The 12,786-nt window shown below is 46.5% G+C and overlaps 1 protein-coding gene across 1 annotated transcript in view; it reads right to left on the bottom strand.

The window, feature by feature from the left end:
* The window catches only part of egf (epidermal growth factor), a 197,532-nt gene that overhangs the window by 95,096 nt on the left and 89,650 nt on the right, over nucleotides 1-12,786 (bottom strand). Inside the window, exon 9 of the mRNA XM_068032277.1 lies at nucleotides 224-322. Within this exon, the coding sequence (XP_067888378.1) occupies nucleotides 224-322 (99 nt within the window). The remainder of the gene's footprint in view (nucleotides 1-223; nucleotides 323-12,786) is intronic.

Consider the following 12,786-nt stretch of genomic DNA (forward strand, 5'->3'; position numbering starts at 1 on the left):
GCTGGCCAGGAGCACATTGGAATAGTCGAGTCTTGATGTAAAAAAGCTATGGATGATGGTTTCAGCAGTAGATAAGCTGAGACAGTGTCAGAGTTGGCTGATTTTTATGAAGGTGGCAGCAGATATGTGGTCAGAAGCTCATCTTCAGTTCAAACATAACAACAAGGTTGCAAACGGTCAGGCTCAACTTCAGAAAGTTGCCAGTTTATAGTGTGAAGTTTACCTTCACAGGATTTCTGATCAGCACTGAGAACGTAGCCATCTTTACACTCACAGCGGTTTTCTTCCAGGATTTTCTTGCAAATGCTTCCATTGTCCTTTTCTGCAGAAATATATAGTAGAAGCATGAGAACAGCAAATTTAAAGATACTCTAATAACTGCAGTAATTCCATTTCTCCTATGAATAAAGCCCGGGTAATGGGAATTGAGATCTTAGGGACAAATTTCCACATTTGTGCTCCTTGTATGGAGCCTTACCCTTTGGGATTGCACATCAAGCAATTGTGGACTTGATCCCCACAATTCTCCATCCATTAAAATGAATGCCTAGAAAATTGTGAGACTCGCATCTCGAGGCTCCAGACCAGGAAAGAGCATTCAACACATTGGCCTTCTTGTCTCCTGGGAAGACACTACAGTTTGCAAATCCAAGGGTTGTGGAATAGAGTGTTATTTTCAAGATAAAAACTATTCATTTAAAATCTATTTACATATGCACTATCGTATCTTTGGTATCTCATAAATTTGCCACTTTCAGTTAACATCATAGATGTTCTTAAATTCATGTGATGTACCAGACTACTCTGCCAGATTCTTCAATTGGTGATCCCAGTAAATCGTAGTGCTCTCAAGAAGCACTGGTTGGGAAAGTATGAACCCAGACAGCTTGATTTTTCTGTCCATTAATTTAAATGGATGGAAAGCCAAGCCCTATGATCCAGAAACTTCTATTTACAACCAGGTTCAAGCAACCTGTTTAGATGCATTGACTCAATCTCTGTGTAACTGGCACCAATCCCCACTATACCATTAGGAACAATTAAGCATCATTTTTGTCACCGCCATAACTTTTCTTGTTCTGATTACCGACAGCCCAATTAGAGCTGCTCCCATTGCCAGATTTTGCAATTTGTGCCTAGTGTGTTGCAGACCAAACTCTCTTTGCCTGTAGCCCAGCCAAATGAGAGGGTTAATCTTATATTACAAAGTAACTTTAACTACCCTGATACAAAGATCAATGTTCCTATAGTTTGGACCAGAACAGCCTTATTTTATCCTCACTCTCATGCCTCTAGGTTAATTTGGGTTCCAGAGGCCCATTCATACAATGTCCCCCTCACATGCCTTTGCTCAAGGCTTACTTAAGTTAACTTTCATTCTTGACAATAGATTTGAACCAAATTATTTGACTCAGTGGTTTTCAAGTGTTTATTTGCTAGATCCCAGAAAGCTCCCTCCCTCTCATTTCTCTCCAGTTGAGAAAATTGGTAGTGGTAAGTCTGCAACAAGTGCCTTTCTCTCCTCCTTTGTTCCTCATGTGTCACCTTTGGCATGTTTCCGGCAGTTCCTGCAGCCATACTGGTGCCAAACGTCGTGTCCTGCACTCCTTTGGACCCCACCAGAAAGGCCGAGAGGGGGGTTTTGACGACTGGGCAACTCTCAACCTCCATAAATTTGCCCAGGCATGCGCCATGGAGAGGTCACTCCATAGTTGCCTCACAGCGACTAAAACAACACGGAAGGCAGCAGTTACGGGTTATAAGTCCAGATAAATTGGCGTAGAAACTGGGCGCCACGGGTTGCCTTTGTCGGTGGGAGAGGTCATTGCACCTCACTGGACAGCTACCGCCCGCCTCAAACCGGGCAGCCCCCGGTCAATAAGGTTCTGTCCCGCCACAGTCTGCCTGCTTCAATGGGTGCTTGGAGCTCAGGGTCATTGCCCGAAAGGTGGACTGATACACCGCACCAAACAACATGAAAAAAGGAAAGAAGGTACCAGCCCTTCGCTTTGCAAGCTGGAACGTCAGAACTATGTGTCCTGGCCTGTCGGAAGACCTTACACAAATCAACGATTCTCGGAAGACCGCCATCATTAACAACGAGCTCAGTAGATTCAATGTGGACATTGCAGCACTTCAGGAGACTCGCCTCCCCGCGAGTGGCTCTCTAGCAGAGCAAGACTACACCTTCTTCTGGCAGGGCAGGGATCCTGAAGAACCAAGACAGCATGGAGTGGGCTTCGCCATCAGAAACTCCTTGCTCAGCATGATAGAGCCTCCCTCAAATGGCTCGGAACGCATACTGTCCATCCGACTGCTCACCACCTCTGGTCCAGTACACCTACTCAGCATCTATGCTCCAACACTCTGCTCCGCACCTGAAGCTAAAGACCAGTTCTATGAACAACTCCATAACATCATTAGCAGCATCCCCAACACCGAACACCTATTCCTGCTGGGGGACTTTAATGCCAGGGTTGGGGCCGACCATGACTCATGGCCCTCCTGCCTTGGGCGCTATGGCGTTGGAAGGATGAATGAGAACGGGCAGAGACTGCTTGAGTTGTGTACCTATCATAACCTCTGCATCACCAACTCGTTCTTTCACACTAAACCCTGTCACCAGGTTTCATGGAGGCACCCAAGATCACGTCGTTGGCACCAGCTAGACCTCATTGTCACAAGGCGAGCCGCCTTAAACAGTGTTCAAATCACACGCAGCTTCCACAGTGCGGACTGCGACACCGACCACTCCCTGGTGTGCAGCAAGGTTAGACTCAGACCAAAGAAGTTGCATCATTCCAAGCAGAAGGGCCACCCGCGCATCAACACGAGCAGAATTTCTCACCCACAGCTGTTACAAAAATTTCTAAATTCACTTGTAACAGCCCTTCAAAACACTCCCACAGGGGATGCTGAGACCAAGTGGGCCCACATCAGAGACGCCATCTATGAGTCAGCTTTGACCACCTACGGCAAAAGTGCGAAGAGAAATGCAGACTGGTTTCAATCTCATAATGAAGAGCTGGAACCTGTCATAGCCGCTAAGCGCATTGCACTTTTGAACTACAAGAAAGCCCCCAGCGATTTAACATCCGCAGCACTTAAAGCAGCCAGAAGTACTGCACAAAGAACAGCTAGGCGTTGCGCAAACGACTACTGGCAACACCTATGCAGTCATATTCAGCTGGCCTCAGACACCGGAAACATCAGAGGAATGTATGATGGCATGAAGAGAGCTCTTGGGCCAACCATCAAGAAGATCACCCCCCTCAAATCTAAATCGGGGGACATAATCACTGACCAACGCAAACAGATGGACCGCTGGGTTGAGCACTACCTAGAACTGTACTCCAGGGAGAATGCTGTCACTGAGACTGCCCTCAATGCAGCCCAGCCTCTACCAGTCATGGATGAGCTGGACATACAGCCAACCAAGTCGGAACTCAGTGATGCCATTGATTCCCTAGCCAGCGGAAAAGCCCCTGGGAAGGACAGCATTACCCCTGAAATAATCAAGAGTGCCAAGCCTGCTATACTCTCAGCACTACATGAACTGCTATGCCTGTGCTGGGACGAGGGAGCAGTACCCCAGGACATGCGCGATGCCAACATCATCACCCTCTATAAAAACAAAGGTGACCGCGGTGACTGCAACAACTACCGTGGAATCTCCCTGCTCAGCATAGTGGGGAAAGTCTTTGCTCGAGTCGCTCTGAACAGGCTCCAGAAGCTGGCCGAGCGCGTCTACCCTGAGGCACAGTGTGGCTTTCGTGCAGAGAGATCGACTATTGACATGCTGTTCTCCCTTCGTCAGATACAGGAGAAATGCCGTGAACAACAGATGCCCCTCTACATTGCTTTCATTGATCTCACCAAAGCCTTTGACCTCGTCAGCAGACGTGGTCTCTTCAGACTACTAGAAAAGATCGGATGTCCACCAAAGCTACTAAGTATCATCACCTCATTCCATGACAATATGAAAGGCACAATTCAACATGGCGGCTCCTCATCAGAGCCCTTTCCTATCCTGAGTGGTGTGAAACAGGGCTGTGTTCTCGCACCCACACTTTTTGGGATTTTCTTCTCCCTGCTGCTTTCACATGCGTTCAAATCCTCTGAAGAAGGTATTTTTCCTCCACACAAGATCAGGGGGCAGGTTGTTCAACCTTGCCCGTCTAAGAGCGAAGTCCAAAGTACGGAAAGTCATCATCAGAGAACTCCTCTTTGCTGACGATGCTGCTTTAACATCTCACACTGAAGAATGCCTGCAGAGTCTCATCGACAGGTTTGCGTCTGCCTGCAATGAATTTGGCCTAACCATCAGCCTCAAGAAAACGAACATCATGGGGCAGGATGTCAGAAATGCTCCATCCATCAATATTGGCGACCACGCTCTGGAAGTGGTTCAAGAGTTCACCTACCTAGGCTCAACTATCACCAGTAACCTGTCTCTAGATGCAGAAATCAACAAGCGCATGGTTAAGGCTTCCACTGCTATGTCCAGACTGGCCAAGAGAGTGTGGGAAAATGGCGCACTGACACGGAACACAAAAGTCCGAGTGTATCAGGCCTGTGTCCTCAGTACCTTGCTCTACGGCAGCGAGGCCTGGACAACGTATGCCAGCCAAGAGCGACGTCTCAATTCATTCCATCTTCGCTGCCTTCGGAGAATACTTGGCATCAGGTGGCAGGACTATATCTCCAACACAGAAGTCCTTGAAGCGGCCAACACCCCCAGCTTATACACACTACTGAGTCAGCGGCGCTTGAGATGGCTTGGCCATGTGAGCCGCATGGAAGATGGCAGGATCCCCAAAGACACATTGTACAGCGAGCTCGCCACTGGTATCAGACCCACCGGCCGTCCATGTCTCCGTTATAAAGACGTCTGCAAACGCGACATGAAATCGTGTGACATTGATCACAAGTCGTGGGAGTCAGTTGCCAGCATTCGCCAGAGCTGGCGGGCAGCCATAAAGACAGGGCTAAATTGTGGCGAGTCGAAGAGACTTAGTAGTTGGCAGGAAAAAAGACAGAGGCGCAAGGGGAGAGCCAACTGTGCAACAGCCCCAACAAACAAATTTCTCTGCAGCACCTGTGGAAGAGCCTGTCACTCCAGAATTGGCCTTTATAGCCACTCCAGGCGCTGCTTCACAAACCACTGACCACCTCCAGGCGCGTATCCATTGTCTCTCGAGATAAGGAGGCCCAAAAGAAAAAAAGAAAAAAAAAGAAAGAAAGAATGTTCCTCCTTACACTCTGCTCCTTCAGTTCTGCTTTGTTTACTTTCTTTTTGTTCACTATTTTGTGCTCTCTTTTTCCTCTTCTCACTCTCCTACTTTAATCCTGTTTTATTCTTTCTCTTCCTTTCCTCATTCCTGTTGCTCCCTCTCCTTTACATTTGTTTGTCATCTCCCATTGCTTTTCTCTCTCTCTCTTCCTTCTCTACTGTCTACTTCTTCTATTTCTCTCCTACATTTCCTTTTCAGTCTTTCTCTCCTGTTATTTCTTGTGTGTTTCTCCATTTTTAATTCTCATTCCTTCCATCACTTTCACCTCTCTTCAACCCCTTCACTTTTGACACTCTCTCATCTCCTTCATTTTCTTCTCTCTCCCTCATATTCATCTTTCTCCATCCTGCTCTCATTTTTATCATTCCCTCTCCCTTTCTCTCCCTTTCCTTCACTTCATCCATCCCTTACTGACCTCTCTCTCAGCCTTCTTCCTCTCTCATTTTCATCTTTTTCTTTCAGGCCGGGTAGGACTTTAATTAGAGTTGGGGAGAAGGACTTTAATTAATGTTGTAGGTCCGACTGTAATTAGGACCTGGGACAGAACTTTAATAAGGACCTGGTGGGTAGTATTTTAACTAGAGCTGGGGGAAGGACTTTGATCAGAGCTGGGGGAAGGACTCTGATCAGAGTCCATTGGTGGAAGATTAATCACAGCCACGGGGAACAGGCTGCTGAAATACAAATTGTCATGCTGGTTAAATGTTGGTGGAAACTTTCTGACTGACCTAGGCGGTCATTGTGCTACTACTCATTATAACTTGCTGTTTCATGGATAACTAATATGTTATTTCATTCAAAGTTGTAATTGAATTTTAAACATAAAACTACCAATTGACCGTCACACAACGAGAACACAAGTGCCCAGACTGGAAGCAATTTTGCAGCACTATTTTATAAATCAATGTATTAAAGTTTTTTAAATTCAATATATCTGATTTATAATATAAGAACATTCAGGGTAGGTGGTGGGGTAGTGGTATTATCTCTGGACTAGTAACCCAGAGACCCAGGGTATTTCTCTGGGGACATGGGTTCGAATCCCACCACAGGAGAAGGTGGAATTTTAATTTAATTAATAAAAAAATCTGGAATTAAAAGCTAGTCTAATGATGGCCAGGAAACCATTGTCGATTGTTGTAAAAACCCATTTGGTTCACTAATGTCCTTTAGGGAAGGAAATCTGCTGTCCTTACCTGGTCTGGCCGACATGTGACTCCAGACCCACAGCAATGTGGTTAACTCTTACATACCCTCTGAAATGGCCTAGCAAGCCACCCTGTTGTATCCAACTGCTACGAAGTTAATAAAAAGGAATGAAACCGGATGGACCACCCGGCATCGACCTAGGCACCGGAAACGACAAGGCAAACCCAGCCCTGACGACCCTGCAAAATCCTCCTTACTAACATCTGGGGGCTTGTGCCTGACATAGTCATACTCACGGAATCATACCTGACAGACAATGTCCCAGACACTGCAATCACTATCCCTGGGTATGTCCTGTCCCACCAGCAGGACAGACTCAGCAGAGGTGGTGGCACAGTGGTATACAGTAGGGAGGGAGTTGCCCTGGGAGTCCTCAACATCGACTCCGGACCCCATGAAGTCTCATGGCATCAGGTCAAACATGGGCAAGGTAACCTCCTACTGATTACCACCTACCGCCCTCCCTCAGCTGATGACTCAGTACTCCACCATGTTGAACACCACTTAGAGGAAGCATTGAGGGTGGCAAGGGCACAAAATGCACTCTGGGTGGTGGATTTCAATGTCCAACACCAAGAGTGGCTTGGTAGCACCACTGCTGACCGAGCTGGCCGAGTCCGAAAGGACACAGCTGCTAGACTGGGTCTGCGGCAGGTGGTGGGGGAACCAACACGAGGGAAAAACATACTTGACCTCGTCCTCACCAATCTGCCTGCTGCAGATGCGTCTGTCCATGACTGTATTGGTAGGAGTGAGCACCGCACAGTCCTTGCGGAGACGAAGTCCCGCCTTTACAGTGAGGTTACCGTCCATCGTGTTGTGTGGCACTATCACCATGCTAAATGGGATAGATTTCGAACAGATCTAGCATTGCAAAACTGCAGCATCCATGAGGCGCTGTGGGCCATCAGCAGCAGCAGAATTGTACTCAACCACAATCTGGAACCTTATGGCCCGGCATATCCCCCACTCTACCATTACCATCAAGCCAGGAGACCAACCCCGCTTCAATGAAGAGTGCAGGAGGGCATGCCAGGAACAGCACTAGGCATACCTCAAAATGAGGTGTCAACCTGGTGAAGCGACAACACAGGACTATTGCATGCCAAACTGCGTAAACAGCATGCGATAGACAGAGCTAAGCGATCCCATAACCAACGGATCAGATCTAAGCTCTGCAGTCCTGCCACATCCAGCCGTGAATGGTGGTGGACAATTAAACAACTAACTGGAGGAGGTGGCTCCACAAATATCCCCATCCTCAATGATGGGGGAGCCCAGCACATCAGTGCGAAAGATAAGGCTGAAGAATTTGCAACAATCTTCAGCCAGAAGTGCCGGGTTGATGATCCATCTCCGCCTTCTCCTGAAGTCCCCAGCATTACACATGCCATTCTTCAGCCAATTTGATTCACTCCGCGTGATATCAAGAAACGACTGAAGGCAGTGGATACTGCAAAAGCTATGGGCCCTGACAATATTCCGGCAATAGTACTGAAGACCTGTGCTCCAGAACTTGCCACGCCCCGAGCCAAGCTGTTCCAGTACAGCTACAACACAGGCATCTACCCTGCAATGTGGAAAATTGCCCAGGTATGTCCTGTACACAAAAAGCTGGACAAATCCAACCGGCCAATTACCGCCCCATCAGCCTACTCTCTATCATCAGGAAAGTGATGGAAGGTGTCATCAACAGTGCCACCAAGCGACACTTGCTCAGCAATAACCTGCTCAGTGACGCTCAGTTTGGGTTCCACCAGGGCCACTCATCTCTTGACCTCATTACAGCCTTGGTTCAAACATGGACAAAAGGGCTGAACTCAAGAGGTGAGGTAAGAGTGACTGCCCTTGACATCAAGGCGGCATTTGACCGAGTATGGCAAAAAGGAGCCCGAGCAAAACTGAGGTCAATGGGAATCAGGGGGAAAACCCTCCGCTGGCTGGAGTCATACCTAGCGCAAAGGAAGATGGTTGTGGTTGTTGGAGGTCAATCATCTGAACTCCAGGACATCACTGCAGGAGTTCCACAGGGTTGTGTCCTAGGCCCAACCATCTTCAGCTGCTTCATCAATGACCTTCCTTCAATCATAAGGTCCGAAGTGGGGATGTTCGCAGATGATTGCACAATATTCAGCACCATTCGTGACTCCTCAGATACTGAAGCAGTCCGTGTAGAAATGCAGCAAGACCTGGACAATATCCAGGCATAGGCTGATAAGCGGCAAGTAACATTCGCGCCACACAAGTGCCAGGCAATGACCATCTCCAACAAGAGAGAATCTAACCATCTCCCCTTGACATTCAACAGCATTACCATCGCTGAATCCCCCACTATCAACACCCTAGGAGCTACCATTGACCAGAAACTGAACTGGAGTAGCTCTATAAATACCGCGGCTACAAGAGCAGGTCCGAGGCTAGGAATCCTGAGGCAAGTAACTCACCTCCTGACTCCCCAAAGCCTGTCCACCATCTACAAGCAACAAGTCAGGAGTGTGATGGAATACTCTCCACTTTCCTGGATGGGTGTAGCTCAAACAACACTCAAGAAGCTCGACACCATCCAGAACAAAGCAGCCCGCTTGATTGGCACCCAATCTACAAACATTCACTCCCTCTACCACCGACGCACAGTGGTAGCAGTGTGTACCATCTACAAGATGCACTGCAGCAATGCACCAAGGCTCCTTTGACAGCACCTTCCAAACCCGCGACCTCTACCAACTAGAAGGACAAGGGCAGCAAATACATGGGAACACCACCACCGGCAAGTTCCCCTCCAAGTCACACACCATCCTGACTTGGAACTATATCGCCGTTCCTTCACTGTCGCTGGGTCAAAATCCTGGAACTCCCTTCCTAACAGCACTGTGGGTATACCTACCCCTAATGGACTGCAGCGGTTCAAGAAGGCAGCTCACCACCACTTTCTCAAGGGCAATAAAGGATTGGCAATAAATGCTGGCCTGGCCAGCGTCGCCCACATCCCATGAATGAATAAAAAAAAAATGAGAACATAAGAAATAGAAGCAGGAGTAGGCCATTCAGCCCCTCGAGCCTGCTCCGCCATTCAATAAGATCATAGCTAAACTTCTACATGAACTTCACCTTTTTGTCCTATTATCCCCTATTCCTTGATTCCTTTAGTGCCCAAGAATCTATCAACTTCAATCTGGAATATACGCAACCACTGGGAATCTACGGTTCTTTGGGGTAGAGATTTCCAAAAATTCACAACCTTCTGAGAGAAGAAATGTCTTTGCATTTCAGTCCTAAAGGGTTGAAGCCTTATTCTGAGACTATGCCCCCTAGGTCTAGAGTCTTCAGCCAGGGGAAACAGCCTCTCAGCCTGTCAAGCCCTCTAAGAGTTTTATATGTCTCAATGAGATTGCCTCTCATCCTTCTAAATTCCAGACAGTATAGGCCCATTCTATAAATCTCTCCTCATAGGATTGCCCTCTCATCCCAGGAATGAATCTAGTGAACGTTCATTGTATCTTGTCTAAGGCAAGTATACCTTTCCTTAGGTAAGGAGACCAAAATTGTACACTCTACTCCAGGTGTGGTTGCACCAAAGCCCATATAATTGCAGCAAAACTTCCTTACTCTTATACCAATGCATCAAGGCTCCTTAGGCAGCACCTTCCAAACCCCCGACCTCTTCCACATAGAAGGACAAGACCAGCAGTTGCATGGGAACACCACCACCTGCAAGTTCCCCTCTAAGCCATACACCATCCTGACTTGGAACTGTATTGCCATTCCTTCACTGTCGCTGGATCAAAATCTTAGAACTCCCTTCCTAACAGCACTGTGGGTGTACCTACCCCACAAGGACTGCAGCGGTTCAAGAAGGCAGCTCACCACCATCTTCTCAAGGGCAATTAGGGATGGGCATTAAATGCTGTCCTAGTCAGTGACGGCCACATCTCATGAACGAATAAAAAAAAACTCAACCCATTTGCAATGAAGAGTAACAAACTATTTGCCTTCCTAATTGTTTGTTGATCCTACATTTTAACTTTGTGATTAGTGTACAACACGGAAATCCCTATGAATACCAACATGTAATTATTAACCTTTAATTAACCTTTTCAAGAAAATTCAGCTTTCCATTCTTCCTACCAAAGTGGATAAATTCACTTGTCCTCACATTATACGTCATCTGCCACCTTCTTCCCCAATCTCTTAACCAGGTTATATCCCTTTCCAGCCTCTTTGTGTCCTCCTCACAGTTTACTTTGTCACCTAGCTTTGCATCATCAGTAAATTTGAATATATTACACTCAGTCCCCTCTTCTAAGTCATTAATATAGATTGAAAATAGCTGAGGCCCAAGCATTGACCTTTTTGGCACTCCATTGATTATACCCTGCCATCCCAAAAATTTCTTATTTTGCTTATTGCTTAATTGACTCTGTTTTCTGTCCGTTAATCAATCCTCAATCCATGCTAATATACTACCCCCAATCCCATGAACCCTAATCTAGTGTAATAACCTGTTATGTGACACCTTGTCAGATGCCATCTGAGAATTCAAATACGCTACCTCCACTAGTTCCCCTTATCTACCCTGTTAGTTATCTTCCTCAAAATTCTATTAGATTTGTCAAATATGATTTCCCTTTGATAAAATCATGTTGACTCTGCCTAATCATGTTGTGATTTTCCAAGTGCTATGCTACCACATTCCTAATAGCTTCTGAGGTTTCCCTACTTCTGATGTCAGGCTAACTGGCCTCTCGCTCCCTGTTTTCTCTCTCCCTCCTTTCGTGAACTGTGGGATTATATTTGCTACCTTCCAATCCACTGGCACCATTTTAGAATCTACTCTGGAAGATCAAAACCAATCCAACCACCTCTTTTAAAACTCTGGGGTGTAGGCCATCAGGTCCAGAGGCTTTGCTGGCTTTTAGTTCCATTAATTTCTCCAGTACTTTTTCTTTACTAATATTAAATATTTTAAGTTACTCATGCTCATTCGACCCTTGGTTCCCTAATATTTCTAATACATTGTTGGTGTGAAGACTGTGAAGACAGATACAAAATATTTGTATAACATCTCTGCCATTTCCTTATTTCCCATTACAATTTCTCCTGCCTCTGCCTCTAAGGAACTCACATTTACTTTCACTGTTTTCTTTATTTTTTACGTACTTGTAGAAGAGCTTATTTCTTCATAGTCTATGCTCATTCTATTTTCTCCCCACTTATCACTTTCTTGGTCCTCCTTTGTTGATTTTTAAAACCCTCCCAATCTTTAGGCTTACTACTCTTTTTGGCAATATTGCATAGAATCTTTTGCCCTTTAAGGATAATCATGGGGCAGGACCATTTCTGAGTTCCGACCCCACACTCGCCTGCTGACGTGATCTTCTGGGAGGTGGCCTCCTAATTGGCGCCTCCACATCCACCATCCAATTAAGGCTGGTGGGAGGGTTCCTGAGGTCGCAGGCCCAATCAGAGGTGGGAGCTGACTCTGCAGGATGGGGACCGCGCACACCTCCATCTTGAGGGGCCCTCTGAAGAAGTATTTATTTTTAAAGTTAAAATGTGGTCCACTGAACCCTGCACCTCCGGTGGCATGGGGGCAGAGGAGGGTGGGCAGGGGACTGAAAGAGGCCTCGCAGACCCCCCCAGGCAACAGCTGTCAAGCCACCTCCAGGCACCTGCCAGACTTTGGCCTTAGCAGTGGGCTCCTGGTGGCGTCCTCAATCTGCCCACAACTGAGGACTTAACTATTCAAATTGGCTACCCACTGTTGCCCGGTGGTTAGCCATTGCCTTTGATGATCCACCTCCAGCTAGAGGTGGGAACGCATTGGACTGCTGACCGACGCCTTCATATCTAAATATCCTCCTGGTTCTGCCTTCAAGCCCACCTCCTTGGGACCGGGAGGTTTCTGCCCATTGTAAGCCTTTTCTTTTAATCTAATGCTATCCTCAATTTGTCTAGTTAGCCATGGTTGTACCAATTCTGTATTGGAGATTTTATTCCTCATAAGAATGTATATTTTTTGCAAATTATGAATTACTTATTTAAATATATGCCATTGCTTATCCAGTGTCATATCTTAACCTAATTTCCCAATCTACCTTGGCCAACTCACCTCTCAAAACTCCACAATTGACATTTTTTAAACTTAAATCCCTTGCTCAGAGTTAACCATATCTCTCTCAAATGCAATATGAAATTCTATCACATTATGATCATTCTTTCCCAGAAGATACTTTACTATAAGATCACTAACTCATTGGACAATACTAGATCTAAAATAGCCTGG

Source organism: Heterodontus francisci, chromosome 1 (assembly GCF_036365525.1).
Source record: "Heterodontus francisci isolate sHetFra1 chromosome 1, sHetFra1.hap1, whole genome shotgun sequence".
Lineage (NCBI taxonomy): Eukaryota > Metazoa > Chordata > Chondrichthyes > Heterodontiformes > Heterodontidae > Heterodontus > Heterodontus francisci.